The sequence below is a fragment of the Notamacropus eugenii genome, chromosome 4 (genome assembly GCF_028372415.1).
Source record: "Notamacropus eugenii isolate mMacEug1 chromosome 4, mMacEug1.pri_v2, whole genome shotgun sequence".
Taxonomy (NCBI): Eukaryota; Metazoa; Chordata; class Mammalia; order Diprotodontia; family Macropodidae; genus Notamacropus; species Notamacropus eugenii.
Genome location: NC_092875.1, coordinates 461143511 through 461159724, shown reverse-complemented (window position 1 = coordinate 461159724; position 16214 = coordinate 461143511). Strand labels below are relative to the sequence as shown.

Sequence of the window (16214 nt, the reverse complement as noted above, 5' to 3'; positions counted from 1 at the left end):
AAAGACCCAGCAAAGGAAAATCAAGAGCTCTCAAGAGGAAAATCAGGAGACTAGTGTCATGAAAAAAACGCCATGACTAATATGCTAACAGTATAAAAATGTTAAAGATGAGGATTGAGACAAGGCCATTGGATCTGATCATTAAGAGATCACTGCTGACCTTGGAGCAGGGCGGTGTCAGTGAAGGTAAACTGAGGTGGAGAGTCAGAGAAAAGTCCAGGGGAGCCTCCAAGAGACAAAGACAGGCAAGGGTCAGATGTTACTGTCAGAGATTACTTTGTGGGCCTTGCTTCATGCTCCTGGAGTAGATTTTTGCCATATATTTTAATGCCCATTGTAGTTTTTTTAAGTTCTATGCATGGCTGTTTGAGTTGTGCTTGTGAAAACAGATTATTATTTTTAATCAGCTTGAAAGACCATGTGTCTCCCATTTTTACTAATAAACCTACAATCTCTGTTCTTTATCTGATGGCACAGCAAAGACTGTGGGGAAAAAAACCTTTCTGTTACGCCCACATCCCCCAAACCTTGGGTCTCCAAGATTCTTAATGACCTGGGACTTAAAAAAATATATATATATATGTGGAGAGAGAGAAAATGTTTCATCTAACAAATAAAACTAAAGGAAAGGATTCTCAGACACTCTTTAAATGAAAAACTTTATTTTAAGAATCACTTTGGGATCTCGGCCTCTCCTTCTTGCCTTTGTACAAGGCCAGAAGAGAAACACTGGCTCCTTTTACAACTTGGAATCGGACTCCAGGAATATCGCCGACAGCATGGCCCTTCGGCCAAAACCGGCTACTAACGCTTCATCATTTTCCTGGAATAAAAAGTAAGGAATTATCAATGATATCTACCAGATCACCACTATGTTTTAACTCAGCTATACTAACAAATTAAAGCAATATTACCAACTTTTCTAAGAAAGCCTGATTATTAGTCTGAAGAAAAACACAATCACCATTATACTTACTTTCAAATAAACACCAAAAATCAAATGACTTACTTGGATATTTTTAAACCAGTTGCATTTCCATCAGTAGTTAGTAGACAGTATAAAAATGATTCGCCATTTTTATTAAGTAGGCATTTATTCTCATCCAGAAGAGACCGTCACCTCGACGGCAGCATTACTGGCTTCGTTCATGAGTTACTCTTCTACAGAAGTTTTTTCTCATGTTTGCAAAGTCAAAATGTATTTAAAAGAAAGTAAAAGGACCAGCTTCGCCAAAAGCTAGTCAATAATTTCCTTTTTGTTTACAAATAAATTACCTCGATGAAGTTCAAGCAGCCATCGTTGGGAACAAAGGCTGTGATTTTCTTTCCGTTCTTGATCAGCTGGACTCGCACACACTTCCTGATGGCAGAATTGGGCTGCTTGGCCCCAACACCCCTGGAATGAAGTATGTTCAAAAAAGGGAACTGGGAACTTCCCTTCCAACTTCCTTAAGGAGTACAGTAAGACCGCACCCTAATTCTAAGAATGAGGCACCCAGCCTGAAATCCTAAAAACATACTAGTGTACTGATTCACACTAACATGGTGCTTTATGGTTTACAGAATGCTTTTCCTCACACTAAACTGGAAAGGACTAGGAAGTCTTTCCATTTTACAGAGGAACTGAGGCCGTGGAGATAAAGAGATTTATCAGAATTAATTAGTAAATGGGGCAACCAAAATTCAGAAACCTAGGACTTCTGATACCTAAACCCAGTGCTGTCCTCACTACAGCCCATTGTGACAACAAAGTGAAAGTAAGATTAGGTGCTAATGGAAGAAGTTACAGCACTTTAGCATTAGATTAAACTGCAAACTGGACATAATGTAGAAGTAAAAGAGTCCTTACAGGTGATACAGTCAAATGCTTTTAACAGATGAGGAAACTGAGTCCCAAAGAAGTTAAATAATTTGTCAGGCAGGGCGACAAGCTAGGATTCAAACCCAGGCCCTCTAAATTTAAATCCAATACTCTTTCCACTGCATCAAGTTGTATAATGCCTACCCAATGAGCAGAATTAAAAAAAAAAAGTGGGGGCGGAGCTAAGATGGCAGAGTAGAAACACACAAATATGCTAGCTCTGAACCCACAGCCCATGAAATATCCGTAGTAAAGAGCCGCCAATAAATTCGGGAGCAGGAGAAGCCACATAATAGTGGAGTGGATAAGATTTCTGTTCCAGAGGGACCTGCAAACCTCTTGCAAAAGGTCCGTCGCGCTGCGGATGCGGATCCCAGCCCTGCACCGGCCCGGCAACAAGAGGAACAGATCCGAGCGGACTTCAGGGACGGGATCTCCAGCGGCCCCGCAGGTCCCTCCACCCACAGGTGACAGGGGTCGGTGAGAAGGTCTCTTTGGTGGGTCGAGAGGGGAGTGGGGTGCCCCCATGACTCGGGCCCCCTCGGGAGGCAGTAGCTGACGCAGTGGCAGACCAGGGCTCCCCAAGCAGGCAGGAGCCGGGATCCATTGTTGAAGGTCTCCGCATAAACCCCAAGGGAACTGAGCCCGTGAGGTGGCCCTGCCCCGACCTGAGCACCTGAACATAATCTCACACTGAATAGCAGCCCTGCCTCCGCCCAAAGCACTGAGGCTGGGAAGTAGCATTTGATTCTCAGACCCCAAGCGCGGGCTGGGAGGATCCAGAGGTGAGGTGGGTGTGAGGAGAATATTCAGAGCTCAAGTCACTGGCTGGGAAAATGCCCAGAAAAGGGAAAAAAACCAAGACTATTGAGGGTTACTTTCTTGGTGAGCAGGTTTCTCCTCCCCTCCCTTCTGATGAGGAAGAGTGGTGCTCACCATCAGGGGAAGACACGGAAGTCAGTGCTTCTACATCCCAGCCCACTCAATGGGATCAGTTCTGGGAAAAGGTCTTAAAGAGCCCAAACAATTTTCAAAATCATGATAGAGAGGTGGAGGAAAAACTGGGAAGAGCAATAAAAGACTTGCAAGCAACATATGAACAACAGATCAGCACCCTGCTAAAGGAGACCCAAAAAAATGTGGAAGAAAATAACACCATGAAAAATAGGCTAACTCCACTGGCAAAGGAGGTTCAAGAAGCCAATGAGGAGAAGAATGCTTTAAAAAGCAGAATTAGCCAAATGGAAAAGGAGGTTCAAAAGCTTACTGAAGAAAATAGTTCTTTCAAAATTAGAATGGAACAGATGGAGGCTAATGACTTTATGAGAAACCAAGAAATCACAAAACAAAACCAAAAGAATGAAAAAATGGAAGATAATGTGAAATATCTCATTGGAAAAACAACTGACCTGGAAAAGAGATCCAGGAGAGACAATTTAAAAATTATGGGCCTACCTGAAAGCCATGATCAAAAAAAGAGCCTAGACATCATCTTTCATGAAATTATCAAGGAAAACTGCCCTGAGATTCTAGAACCAGAAGGCAAAATAAATATTGAAAGAATCCACCGATCACCACCTGAAAAAGATCCAAAAAGAGAAACTCCTAGGAATATTGTGGCCAAATTCCAGAATTCCCAGGTCAAGGAGAAGATATTGCAAGCAGCTAGAAAGAAACAATTCAAGTACTGTGGAAATACAATCAGGATAACACAAGACCTAGCAGCTTCTACATTAAGGGATCGAAGGGCATGGAATAGGATATTCCAGAAGTCAAAGAAATTAGGACTAAAACCAAGAATCACCTACCCAGCAAAACTGAGTATAATACTTCAGGGGAAAAAATGGTCTTTCAATGAAATAGAGGACCTTTAAGCATTCTTGATGAAAAGACCAGAGCTGAAAAGAAAATCTGACTTTCAAACACAAGAATGAAGAGAAGCATGAAAAGGTAAACAGCAAAGAGAAGTCATAAGGGACTTACAAAAGTTGAACTGTTTACATCCCTACATGGAAAGACAATATTAGTAACTCTTGAAACTATTCAGTATCTGGGTACTTGGTGGGATTACACACACACACATGCACACGCACACACTCATAGAGACAGAGTGCGCAGAGTGAATTGAATAGGATGGGATCATATATTAAAAAAAAAAATGAAATCAAGCAGTGAAAGAGAAATATATGGGAGGAGAAAGGGAGAAATGGAATGGGGCAAATTATCTCTCATAAAAGAGGCAAGCAAAAGATTTTTTTTTAGTCTGGGGAAAAAGAGGGGAGGTGAGAGAAAAACATGAAGCTTACTCTCATCACATTCCACTAAAGGAAGGAATAAAATGCACACTCATTTTGGTATGAAAACCTATCTTACAGTACAGGAAGGTGGGGGACAAGGGGATAAACAGGGTGGGGGGGACGATGGAAGGGAGGGCATGGGGAGGAGGGTACAATTTGAGGTCGACACTCACAGGGAGGGACAGGATCAAAAGAGAGAATAGAAATAATTGGAAGCAGGATAGGATGGAGGGAAATATAGTTAGTCTTATATAACACGACTATTATGGAAGTCATTTGCAAAACTACACAGATTTGGCCCATATTGAATTGGTTGCCTTCCAAAGGGAGGGGGAGGGGAGGGAGGGAGGAAAAGAAGTTGCAACTCAATGTTTTAGGAATAACTGTCAAGTACTGTTCTTGCCGCTAGGAAATAAGAAATACAGGTAAAGGGGTACAGAAAGTTATTTGGCCCAACAGGACACAGGAGAGGATGGAGACAAGGGCAGAGAGGAATGATGGAGAAGAGAGCGGAGTGGAGATGGGGGCAATTAGAATGCTCGGTGTTTTGGGGTGGGGGGAGGGGACAAGGGGGGAGAAAATTTGGAGCCCAAAAATTCTGTGAAAATGAATGTTAAAAGTGAAATTAAAAAAAAAAAAGTAACCCTAAGACATGGAGTATCAAATTACATCCCAGTATCCCAGTAGTAAAAAGCAGCTTATTCAATACCTGCTTGAAGAAGACCCCGGTATTCTGTCATGTGAAGGATTACAATATTGAAAGTCTAAATCCTGCTCTGCCACTGCATCAGGTCGGGCAAGTCCCTAACTCTCAGTCCTCTCTGGGCCTCAGTTTCCTCATCAGCAAAAAGAGACTAAACTACACAACAACAACAAAGGTCCTGAGGCAGGGGAAATTTTACTGATTATTTTTCCAAAAGTCACTCAATAAGTGATCAAGTTAGCATCTAGATGCTTTTCCCCCTTGTTCTGTCACAAAGCACCTCCTTACCACTGCCTTCAAGAAGCTTATGGTGTAGTGAGGGCAAAGGGGGAAAATATAAGGCAAAGCCAAGTAAAGTATGTAAAACCATGTAATTTTAAAGGATGGAAAGATCACTGTATTTGTAGTCAGAGAAATGTGGGTTCCAATCCTGACTATCACTTACTGCCTGTGGACAAAGCATTTAACCTCCCTAGACTGTTTCTTCATATATAAAATGATTAAGTTGTACTAGAGGCTGTGCTCTCTTAAGGGCCCTCTCAGCTCTAAATGATACTTGGTAAAATCCACTAGAGGAATTTAAAGGGTAAGGTTCCAGGGAGCCTGGCAGGTGGGAGAGGGAATGAATCATGGGAGAAAATCACATTAAGGAGGACAGGATTAGACAAGCAGAGAAAGGGCATGGGCAAAGGCACAGAGAAAGGAAAGCATTGGATTTCCATGGAAGGAGGTTGGTGCTACAGTGTAGGGGAACTTCAATGTCACCTGCAGAATGAATTCTCTTGTGCCTCAGAAGCCAATGAAGGTTTTGGAGCAATGGTTAGATGTGGTTAGAACTGGACTTCTGAAGACTCCTCTTTTGGCAGTGTCTAGGAGCAGGAGGACCAATCAGGAAAGGAGGCAGCTACTGTTCTCTCTCTCTCCTTCTTTTCTGGGCTAAAGTCCTTAAAGTTGGTGCCTCTGCTGCCTGTCCTCTCACTTTCTTCTTAAAACTCCTTAGTGTTTGGGCTTCCAACCTAATTATCCAAACAAAACTGCCATCTCCAAAGTTACTCCCGATCTGTTAACTGACAAATCTATTAATGGTCATTCCTCAGTCTTCATCTTTCTTGACCTCTATGCAGATTCTGACCCTGCGGAGCACCCTCTTTTCTTTATACTCTCTCCTTCTCCTTCTGAGACACCATCCATGGGACCAACCACTCCTTCACTGGACCAGGTCCTGCCTGCTAGCCGCAGGTGTCCCCCAGGCTTGCCCTGGTCCTCTTCTCTTCTCCTATACTATTTCTCTTGGTGATTTCACCAGCTCCCCTGGATTCAATTTCTGTCTCTATGAAGATAATTTTCAATCTCCTTACACAGCTCTAACCTCTCTCCTACCCTCTCTTATCTCCAACTGCCTTTGGAATCTTGAACTGGGTCTCCTACAGAGAACATCATGTCCAAAGCAGAATCTCCTTATCTTTCCCCCAAATCCTCCCTTCTTCTCAACTTTCCTGTTACTACTGAAGGTACCACCAATCCTTTCAGTCACCCTGGCATGCAATCCCTCAACTCATTCTCACACCCCCACGTCCAATCTGTTGTCTTGAGGTCTATTAATTTTATCTTCTGGTAAAATTACCTTCTGGGCATCTCCTGCACATGCCCTTCTCTCCTCTGACACTGCTCCCACCCTGGTGCAGGCCCTCATTACCTTACCACTGGACCACTACAAGACTTGCTGGGAGGTCTGTCTGCCACACTCCTCACCTCCTTCCAGGCCATCCTACACTCAGCTGTTAAAGTAATCTTCCTAAAGCACAGCTCTGACCATGCTGTACACACGCCCTTCCTTCAACAAGCTCCAGGGGCTCCTTATCCCCTTCATTATCAAACATAAAATCCTGCTTGGCATTCAAAGCCCTTCACAACCTGGCCCCTTCTTATCTTCCCTGCAGCCTTCTCACACCAGTGTGCGCAACGATTCAGGGATGGTGACCTCCTGCTTGTCCCTGGAACAAGACTCTCCATCTTCCACACTCTGGCATGTTCACCGGCAGTCCTCCATGCGTGGGATGCTCTCCCTCCTCATCTCTTTCAAGTCCCAACAACAATCCCACCTTCTCCAGGAAATCTTTTCAATCCCTCTTAATTCTAGCACCTTCCCTTTATTATTTCCATATATATGCACATACATACATATATATACACACATATACATACACACAGTGAGGAGAATTATGATTATACATGTATGTATGTGCATGTATACATACATACCTTGTGTGTATGCCATTGTCTGCATTTCTCTCCCATTAGACTGTAAGCCCCTGGAGCACAGAGGCTCTCACCCTTCTTTGGATCCTCAACACTTAGCCCAGTACCTGGCAAGTGGAAAGCACTTAATAGATTTATTGACTGACTGGGGGGCTAAAAACCAGGACCTTGGCGTCAAAGCCAGCACTTTCCATGTCTACTTCTTTTTAAATTGTATTTGTTTTCAGTTTTCTACAATCCCTTCCATAAGTCTTAGATTTTCTCCCCCTCCCCGAGACAGTATGCAATCTTATATGGGTTCTACACATACATTCTTATTAAAAACATTTTCACATTAGTCAGGTTGCATGGAATTATTAAAATGAGTGAGAGAAACCATGAGGAAAAACCCAAATAAAACAAAACATAACACAAGAGAAAATATTGTGCTTTCCAATTCCATAGTTCTTTCTGTGCATTCGAGTCCTCTGGGAATGTTTTAGGTCCTTACTTCTTTCATCCCATACAGCCTGGCCCACCCCAGCTCAAACCCTTTTCACTGGTCTAACCCTAACCTCACATCTCTGGTTTCTCCAGTTCATCCTCCACACAATCACCAAGGACAATGTTAAAGCAGTTCTCCCTCCCTCAATAAACTCCCACGGCTCCCACGTTGCCTCTAGGACCAAGGAGCAAACTCTTTCTGACATTCAGCGCCTTCCACAAGTCGCCTCCAGTCTCGATGCACCACGCTCCTCACGACCCCTTCGGTCCCCCTAAAACGGCCTTCCGGCCACTCCTCCCATCTCCCACCTCCCAGCCTTTGCTCCCTCCAGCCCTGCCCTCCCAAGTGCGGGTGCCCCTCAGGCTGGGCTCAGACATTCGGAGGCCAGGGGTCTCCCTAAAGGACTGGAAGCTCCTTGGGGGCAGGGGCAGATTCATTCCCCGCCCCCCCCCAGACACCCGGTCTGGACGCCGGCATACAGGAGGCGCTCCATAAATGCTCTCCAGGAAGTCCCGGTGTGTGGGGGGGTAACACTTTCTCCAGGACGATGCCCAAGCCGTGCCCAGGTGGGCCTTCTTGTACTGCTTGTCGTGCCACTTCTGGTCCCGCCGGTGGCTTCCGGGCCGTGCGGAGCCCGCGGCACTTACCTGGGAAGAGGCACCGAGACGTGGAGGCGGGGGTCCTCCCCCTCCCCGCCCGGCTCCGGGCCTTCCGCACTCACCCCTCCTGCGCTAACCGCGCCGCTCCCGCAGCCAACAAGAACGAACTACGCACGCGCGAGTCTGGGAGCTAGCGCGAGCCGGCCTGAGCACCGGGTTCTTCCCCCGCCCCGTTCACCTTCACGCCCCCCACCCCCCCATGTCCCGCGCGGCGCCAGAAACTCTAGAGCCACATGTAAATTCATGCTGTAGGCAAAGGACCGCGCCCAGGAGGGGAGGGAAGGGTCCTCCCCAGTTAGGGAAAAGGACCCTCTGCGGTCCTGCGCGGCCAGGCTTCCTCCTAGCTCTTTGTGGTATTTTTGAGGGGATACTTTGTATCCCCACGTGCAACTTACAAGGATTATCATGGACAGTACATTGATTGACACACGTCTGACACAGCTGGGTGGCCCGCTGGATGGAGCTGGGCCGGGAGTCAGGAAGAGGTTCAAACCCGGCCTCAAACGCGAGCTGCATGACCCTGGGCAAGTCGTCCGCCAGTTTACAGTAACGCACTGCAGGGAGTGGTGAACCACTGCGGCGTCTTCCGCCAAACCCCACGGACCAAGGGGTCACCGTGAGTTGGACACGACTGAACAACACAGACCGTAATGACTTGCCTCCCATCAGTGCACTACATAAATATTAGCTGGTTATCCTCATTTTACAGGTGAGGAAACTGAGGCTTACGGAGGTTGAGATTTCTACAAGCTTTCCGGACTTAAAATCCAGTGTTCTTTCCACTCCACCTACCTGCCCCTTGATGATATTCGGTAGAGGATGAGGGAGATCAAAGGCTGGCCCCATTAAATTCATCTGAGATGTCCCAAGTCAGTAGTGTCAAACCCAAATGGAAACTGGGGGCCCCTGAGACCTCCGTAAGGATCCCTGCTGGCCCATATTGACTCAGAAAACCACATGTGCTTACATATTTCTTTTAATACATTAACACATTAAAATCACATTTTAAATCTTGTCCAGGCTGTCAAGCCTATTGCTGCCAAAGTTTATACCACCTCTATTCTAAAACACGACTGGTCACTGGGTGTAGTGGGCAGAGCCTGCCTGGGTGTCAGGAAGACCCAAGTTCAGCACAGTGAGAAGGGAGCCCAAAAAATTAGATGAAAATCCCACTTCCCATACTTACTTCCTATGTATGACTGCATCAGTCACTTGCCCTAAGCTGGTTGTTTCACCTATAAAATGAGAGGGTTGGAGATGGCCTCTGAGGACTCTAACTGCTGTAAGATCCTTCTGACTAGTGGGTAAGTGACCCAAAACCAGTCACAACCTGCCAATTCTAAGAATCTATAACCAGAAGACAAATGACCAATCTGAATCAGCAAAATCTCCACGTTATAATTCCCCACAGAGATAAAATTATAGGTTCTTACACCCCCAGAGAAAAATCTAGAGCTCAAAGGAAGGACCACCCTCAAATGGGGCTTGAGAAGAGTGAAGAAACTTGCTTAAGGTCTCACAGGTACTAGGAAGCAAAGCTAGGAGAGTAAGATTCAGGTCCTTCCAGTCCAAATTCACAATTATTTTTTTCACATAATGAAGAGTACTGTTTTTAATACCAATATTATATAGCATTCACCTACATAACCACATTTGATCCTTGCAACACACTGCAATTTGGCTGGATAGGCTCTATTTTCTTTTAGGGGTGAGAGACCAAGATCAAAGGTTAAACTATTTCAGGCAGATACTAAGGGGGTAGAGTAGGAACTGATTTTCAGAGTTCATTCATCAGGACCTGAGGTCATTTAAACCAATCTCCTATATTATAGATGACAAAACTGAAGTCGCAAATTGCCAGCCTAGGGTCGTAAAATATGTGCTAACTTCTCAGACTCTCAAACCCTTTCTAGAATAATGCACTCATTTTCTTTCAGAATAAATACCACCTAAATTCCTGGTTTACTGCACTTCCATAAATTGAATCCAACTGTAGTTAAACACCTATCATGAGCAGCACAGTAGTAGATAATGAGCCGGCCTGAGTTAAGACACAAAGTTTAAATCCAGCTTCTGACAAACTAGCTGTGTGATCACAGGCAAACTTTTAAGCACAAGTTGTCCATCTGCAGTAATGGAAGGAACTTCTGCAAATCACTAAGTACTTTCCCCAATTCCCTACTACTTTCAGTGAAAGGCACTCAAAATAGTTTTCTAAGACTTTCTGTTTCTTGATCAACTGTCTAGAATGTGAAACTGCAATCCCTATCACTGTAGCCTGAGACTTTGGCACCACTGTCAGCTTCTGGATTTCTTAGCTTCAGGAAGTATGTTGAAGGGGTAAATATTACTATACTTAGATTCTTATTGACATGACTGAGCACTTCAGATCTAGACAAACTTGTTGCTATGCAATTCGGCCCCAGCACTCCAAGCCGGGATTCTGGTTTTGGCATCAGAACAAAATATAAATATTGGCTTTCTCATCCAGTGTTTACGAATACATGCTGTATGTGTTTCAATGCTGCAAGACCTCCTGTTCGTCTTATAAGACTATGTTTCCTTTAAATGGGGGCTACAGGCTATAATCTAGCCTATGGAGTATGTGCTTAGTATTTAAGAAACCTTGATACTACAATGGCATGGAAAGAACACTGGATTTGGAGAGCCAGGGATCCTAGCTTTTCTATTACGTGTGAATTCACTAGGGCTTAAGGAATTCACTAGGGCTTCTTAATAGCCCTAGTTCTAAGATATGACTAACTGTGTGATCTCCCCCTTCCTTTTAACTCCCAATACTTCTCATGATAGGCTTCTTCCTTAGATTAACATTTTTATATCAGAAAATCAAAGTATCAAAACAAATGACGAAAACTGGGACAAATCCATCTTGGCTATATTATAATAAAAGTGCTGGGCAGGTACAACATATAAAAATCATTGACATCATACACAGCTAAGCTCACACCTTCTTTTGACAAATTAATTGCTTTATCTGTTAACAAAAAAAAAAATGCTGGTTGCAAAGCATTTCGATTTGAATTGCCTTTCTGACTTGAAACTAAAGTGTATTTCCATTCAAAATACTCCAGTAAATATTTTAGCTTTATTTGAGGTATTGCTCCCTAATATTTGTGATGAATGCAGATTAAAATAGCCAATTGAAATGTCTGAGATATCCACTTAAAATTTAAATTAATCTAAATGTTTCTTTTTAAAAAACAGTTTAGCTTGAATCCTATCATCATCTCCCCAAGGAGAACTTTAATCTGCTTGAGAGCAGAAGCTATTTGAGTTCTACCTGTATCCTGAGCACCCAATTAATAAAAAATGCTTGCTGACTGGTATACATCATAGCTTTGTCCACAAAGTTAAAGCAAGACAAGTATCACCTAAATATACTACAAGAACCATCTTATAAGGGTAGAAAAAAAGCCACACACATTTGTTACATGAAATTTTTTTTTTACTATGACAAAGACATCATAGAATTTTTATGATCTTGGTCTTTCTTTCTTGCCTTTGTACAAGGCCAGAAGAGAAACATTTGCAACTTTTACAACCTTGAATCGGACTCCAGGAATATCACCGACAGCATGACCTTTCCGACCAAAGCCAGCAACCAAAACTTCATCGTTTTCCTGGAAGAGAAACAAAATGTATCTCCTGTATCATTACAACAGACCCAAAGATAATGACATTTTGTTCTTTATTCTGGGGGAAAATGCCAAATAGGAATAATTACAATGGGTTAAGTTTAAATCAGCAGAAATACCTACCTCAATAAAGTTCAAGCAGCCATCATTGGGAACAAAGGCAGTGATTTTTTTGCCATTCTTAATCAGTTGGACTCTCACACACTTCCTGATGGCAGAATTGGGCTGTTTGGCTTCCACACCACTAAAATAAAATAAATCACACAAACTAAGCCATTTATTTAATCCAAAGACATACCTATTTAGTTCAATCCAACAGTTTATTAAATACCCTTGAAAACCAAATGCAAAAACCAAAAGCACAACAAAATTATCATGCAGTTTCACATTAGACAAATACATGTACATTTAGAAATTCATTGTTGCAATATAAGCTGAGTGGAATTAAATTATTTTTGAAAACCCTTATTTCTTTTCTGTGGAAAAAGTTACAGTTTTTTAACTTAACATTCAAGACCCTTTATAGTATGTGAATATGTGTGTGTGTGTGTGTGTGTGTGTGTGTGTACACGTCCTTCATTGATGAAGAAGACCATGCCATCAGAGAAATAATGACATGACTTGGTTTTAAGTGAGGGAGGGCTGTGCAGGTCACCAGCCTCACTTCTCCTCCAGAGCCACCTGAATCCAGTGACCAGATATTCATCAGGATGACTAGAGATGACCCAGGATGAGGCAGTTGGGGTTAAGTGACTTGCCCAAGGTCACACAGCTAGTGAGTGTCAAGTGTCTGAGGTGAGAATTGAACTCAGGTTCTCCTGACTCCTGTACTGGTGTTCTATCCACTGCACCGCCTAGCTGCCCCTATATGTGAATATAAAACTTAAAGACCTAAAGACTGCTAAGATGCTGCCATATGTATTCTCTCTGAATCTGCTTTACCACTGTGAAATTAAAAGCCCAAAAAGCATTCCCAGAAATTATCAACTCCACCATCGTTTATTTGTGACAGTGCTCAAGAGCATATGCATATGCACAGTATTTCCCATGCTAGCTAAGATAGTAAAGGCAAAATTTCTCTTATCTTCTCCCCATCAGGTTTTGTGTATCCCCTGAACTTACTACAAGAGCCTAGCACGTAATAGGTGCTTAGGTTTAAGTGACTTGTCCAAAGTCACAGTAGTACATTAGAGGAACACATCCGTTAAACCCACATTGTCCTGATTCCAAGGCCATCTTTTCCATTCACCATACTGGGCTGTCTCTCAAAGTTAATAATGTATGAATCACAATGATTTTATAAAGGACCACAGAACACCAGAATTATGCCATTAGAGTTAACCTTTTCACTTAAATGCAATTGATATAACACATCAAAACTGTACAGGAGTACCCACTTTCCCACTTACACTTTTTCCAAAACTATCCCTTTGGCATGAGAGGCTCCTCCAAACGGGTTGGCCTTCAGGGCAGTGCCCAAATGCGCTTTCTTGTACTGCTTGTCATGCCACTTTTGGTCTCTCCTGTGGCTTCGGAGCTTTCTAGCAGTACGAAGACCACGGCACTTACCTAAAAAAGGACACAAGACATTTTAAATTTAAGCTCAAAATACCAGCATCTTTTGATAAGTAACAATTCAAAATGTGAGGCACATGGCATGCTTTTTGTAACACTTCACCGGATGTCTGTGGGCCCCGAGTTCCAAGCCTGTCCCGTTAACCTGTTCTGGATCTCTGATCTCAGGAGGCACTTCAGTGCTCTCACGATCACTTTTAGTCGTCAGCTTCCTCTCCCTGCACGCCTTATGTGCGTGGTCGTTACCTGTTTGTCACAGTGACTTACCACCACCTCGCCTTTGCAGCCTGGCACGACACACCAGGAAGGCTCTCCCTCTCTGTTTTCCTAGCTTCCTTTCAAATCCAAGTTCCCATCTCACCTTCCATCTACAGTAAGCTTTCTTCCCAGTTCTCCAACTCTCTTCACTCCACCACGTCATTACATATTTATAAAACCCGGAGGTCATCAGGCCTTCCTTTGTGACTAGTTACATAGGGTACAGCCTCCGTCAGGAAGCGCCTGATAACTTCTGAACCTCATCTCAACCCCAAACCGTCCATTTCCGTTCCCGGTACTTGACGAATCCAGGACGAATGTTTACAACAGAATCCGAGAAAAGAGCGACTTTCGTCTTTTATAAATAGAGAGTCACGAGGCTCTAAGGAGTTTATTAAAAGAAACTAGGCTGGTTCGGGTGAAGACGCGGCCCTGCCTTCCGGTTCTGAACACGCCGGGATCGGCTCCCGCACCAGGGCCTAGACTGACTCAAAGGCCCGCAACCAAACACGGTTAGTAACGGTTCTGCTCGTGCAAAACCATCTTCCGGGGACGCTTCGGCCTCGCCCCTATTCCCAGGATCACGCCCCGACCCCGCGCCCGTCCCCGGAGGCCCCGGGTCCGAGGTGGCTCGCGCGCCCGACCCGGACCCCGCTCCCCGCCGCGGCCTCTCGCCACGTGCCACGGTCGCCGGCCCGTCTCCTCCCCGGCCCCTCCTCGCACCCCGGAGGCCCCGCTTCTACGTTCTCAGAGCCGGCCGGTCCCGCACAGCCCACGACCCGCCGGCCCCTCGGGCCGCGCGGAGCCGCCACTCACCCATGCTGCCTCCGTCCGGGACGAGGGAGAAGAGAGAAGGAAAGAAGGAAGCACGACCCACAATCCCCTGCGCGCTCGAGCGCAGCCGAGGACCCTAGTCGGGGCTGCCCGCCCCGAGCCTGACAGAAATCTCGTTGTAGCAGTTTAGGAAACCGGCCGATTGATTCACTTCCGGGAGCCAGAATCTGAGTCTTTTTACGCAAAATAAGGATAAAATTAATTCCTAAAATGTAGAGAAGCAAAAGGGAAACGACAACTCCCACAAACTGCCGGCGTGCTGCGAAGACCCCGCACCGTTAGCGCATGCGCTCAGTGAAGGGCTTGCCAGTTTCTGAAGCCCCGCGGGGGCCTGACCGAAGTGGGCACCACGTGGTGCAAAAGCCGGCTGATGGGGGGATGCGGAGAGGGAGACGGCCGAAGGGCCAGGGTTAAGTCGCGCTGTTTCCTTCCCTTCAGACGACAAACAGAGACCTCTTGACTGCGCTCTCCCTTAAGCTGCCCCCCCACGCCCCTTCACTTCCTCGGCCCCCCGCGGGGCCCCGTGACTGCTTCTTACAGTGTCCGGTGGGTGTTAGTGTACCCCCTGCTGTGCTGCTGAAGGTCAGCCCCGTTCATTCGGCCTACCCCCCCCAGGTGCCCTCCGAGGCTGTGCCCCGGGCCCTTCCCGTGCCCCTCCCTCCCACGCCCACGGATTTAGCCATCAACCCCTTGGGATGGCTCCCCAACCCCCGTGCCCGCGGCGCGTGCTGTCCCGAGCTTCGGGCCTGGGGTATTAATGAACACCAGCTCGCAGGCCCCTCCCGCCCTCCTTTTCCGCTGGTGTTGGCTCCTAGAAACAGGTTTCCCTGGAAGACCTTCTGTGGGCACCGCAGGTTCAGGCCGCAGCTTCTTCATCTGTCAAAACCGGACGGCGGAAATAAATGTTCTTTCCTTTCCTTTTATCTCTTAGTCCTACGGTGCCATGATCCCGTGCCAACACTGACCTCATCCACCCTTCCCTTCACCCCATAACCCTAACCTCCTAAATTCAGCCCTGCCAGGTTCTGCCAGAGGTCCAGCAGGAGGAGGGACCAAGCTAACCTGTCAGAATTTGAGCCGGGCATCATCAGTAACTGAGGGCAGGTGTGGGAAGCCAGACTGCCAAGGGCTGAGGAGGGAGGGGGCAGCAAGCAGAGGAGCCTGTGAGGGCAGGTGTGGGAAGCCAGACTGCCAAGGGCTGAGGAGGGAGGGGGCAGCAAGCAGAGGAGCCTGTGAGGGCAGGTGTGGGAAGCCAGACTGCCAAGGGCTGAGGAGGGAGGGGGCAGCAAGCAGAGGAGCCTGTGAGGGCAGGTGTGGGAAGCCAGACTGCCAAGGGCTGAGGAGGGAGGGGGCAGCAAGCAGAGGAGCCTGGAAGGGCAGGTGTGGGAAGCCAGACTGCCAAGGGCTGAGGAGGGAGGGGGCAGCAAGCAGAGGAGCCTGTGAGGGCAGGTGTGGGAAGCCAGACTGCCAAGGGCTGAGGAGGGAGGGGGCAGCAAGCAGAGGAGCCTGTGAGGGCAGGTCATTTGTGTTTTTTTGGTAAGAATCTTGTAGAAGTGAGGAGACAAAACGTTGGAGGAAATAGGACCAAGCCAGGACTTTTAAGGATGAAAGATATATACCTGGGCATT

General features: G+C 46.0%; 3 protein-coding genes across 4 annotated transcripts in view; 1 reads left to right on the top strand and 2 right to left on the bottom strand.

The window, feature by feature from the left end:
- The window catches only part of ATG10 (autophagy related 10), a 366598-nt gene extending 354692 nt beyond the window's left edge, over positions 1–11906 (top strand). Inside the window, exon 8 of the mRNA XM_072606230.1 lies at positions 6802–11906. The gene's annotated coding sequence lies outside the window, so the exon portion shown is untranslated. The remainder of the gene's footprint in view (positions 1–6801) is intronic.
- Positions 643–8929, bottom strand: LOC140502712 (uncharacterized). The gene is made up of 4 exons (XM_072606656.1): positions 8648–8929; positions 8252–8370; positions 1276–1396; positions 643–823 (listed from the first exon to the last, which is right to left on the bottom strand). Exons 1-4 carry the CDS (start codon positions 8927–8929, stop codon positions 740–742), a joined length of 606 nt encoding a protein of 201 aa, XP_072462757.1. The 3' UTR covers positions 643–739.
- On the bottom strand, positions 11708–15669 carry LOC140501997 (small ribosomal subunit protein uS12). 2 transcript variants are annotated; one of them, XM_072606238.1, is made up of 4 exons: positions 14569–15669; positions 13329–13488; positions 12043–12163; positions 11708–11904 (listed from the first exon to the last, which is right to left on the bottom strand). In XM_072606238.1, the coding sequence occupies exons 1-4, from the start codon at positions 14570–14572 to the stop codon at positions 11758–11760; spliced, it is 432 nt and encodes a 143-aa protein (XP_072462339.1). In that variant the 5' UTR covers positions 14573–15669; the 3' UTR covers positions 11708–11757. The 2 variants fall into 2 exon arrangements, with proteins under 2 accessions (XP_072462339.1, XP_072462338.1); XM_072606237.1 differs by lacking the exon at positions 14569–15669 and adding an exon at positions 13856–13877.
- Between the last annotated feature and the right edge of the window lie 545 nt (positions 15670–16214).

What these genes read in the sequence shown, in the direction of transcription:
- LOC140502712 (XM_072606656.1), bottom strand. Translation starts at nt 8,929, where the DNA reads ATGGGAGGCAAGTCATTACGGTCTGTGTTGTTCAGTCGTGTCCAACTC. An exon ending in ATAATCCTTGTAAGTTGCAC is followed by an intron (nt 8,371 to 8,647) that starts GTGGGGATACAA and finishes GCGCGTGCGTAG; the next exon opens with TTCGTTCTTGTTGGCTGCGG. An exon ending in GTCTCGGTGCCTCTTCCCAG is followed by an intron (nt 1,397 to 8,251) that starts GTAAGTGCCGCG and finishes ACTTCATTCCAG; the next exon opens with GGGTGTTGGGGCCAAGCAGC.
- LOC140501997 (XM_072606237.1), bottom strand. An exon ending in GGGATAGTTTTGGAAAAAGT is followed by an intron (nt 12,164 to 13,328) that starts GTAAGTGGGAAA and finishes ATTTTATTTTAG; the next exon opens with TGGTGTGGAAGCCAAACAGC. An exon ending in GCTGCTTGAACTTTATTGAG is followed by an intron (nt 11,905 to 12,042) that starts GTAGGTATTTCT and finishes TTTCTCTTCCAG; the next exon opens with GAAAACGATGAAGTTTTGGT.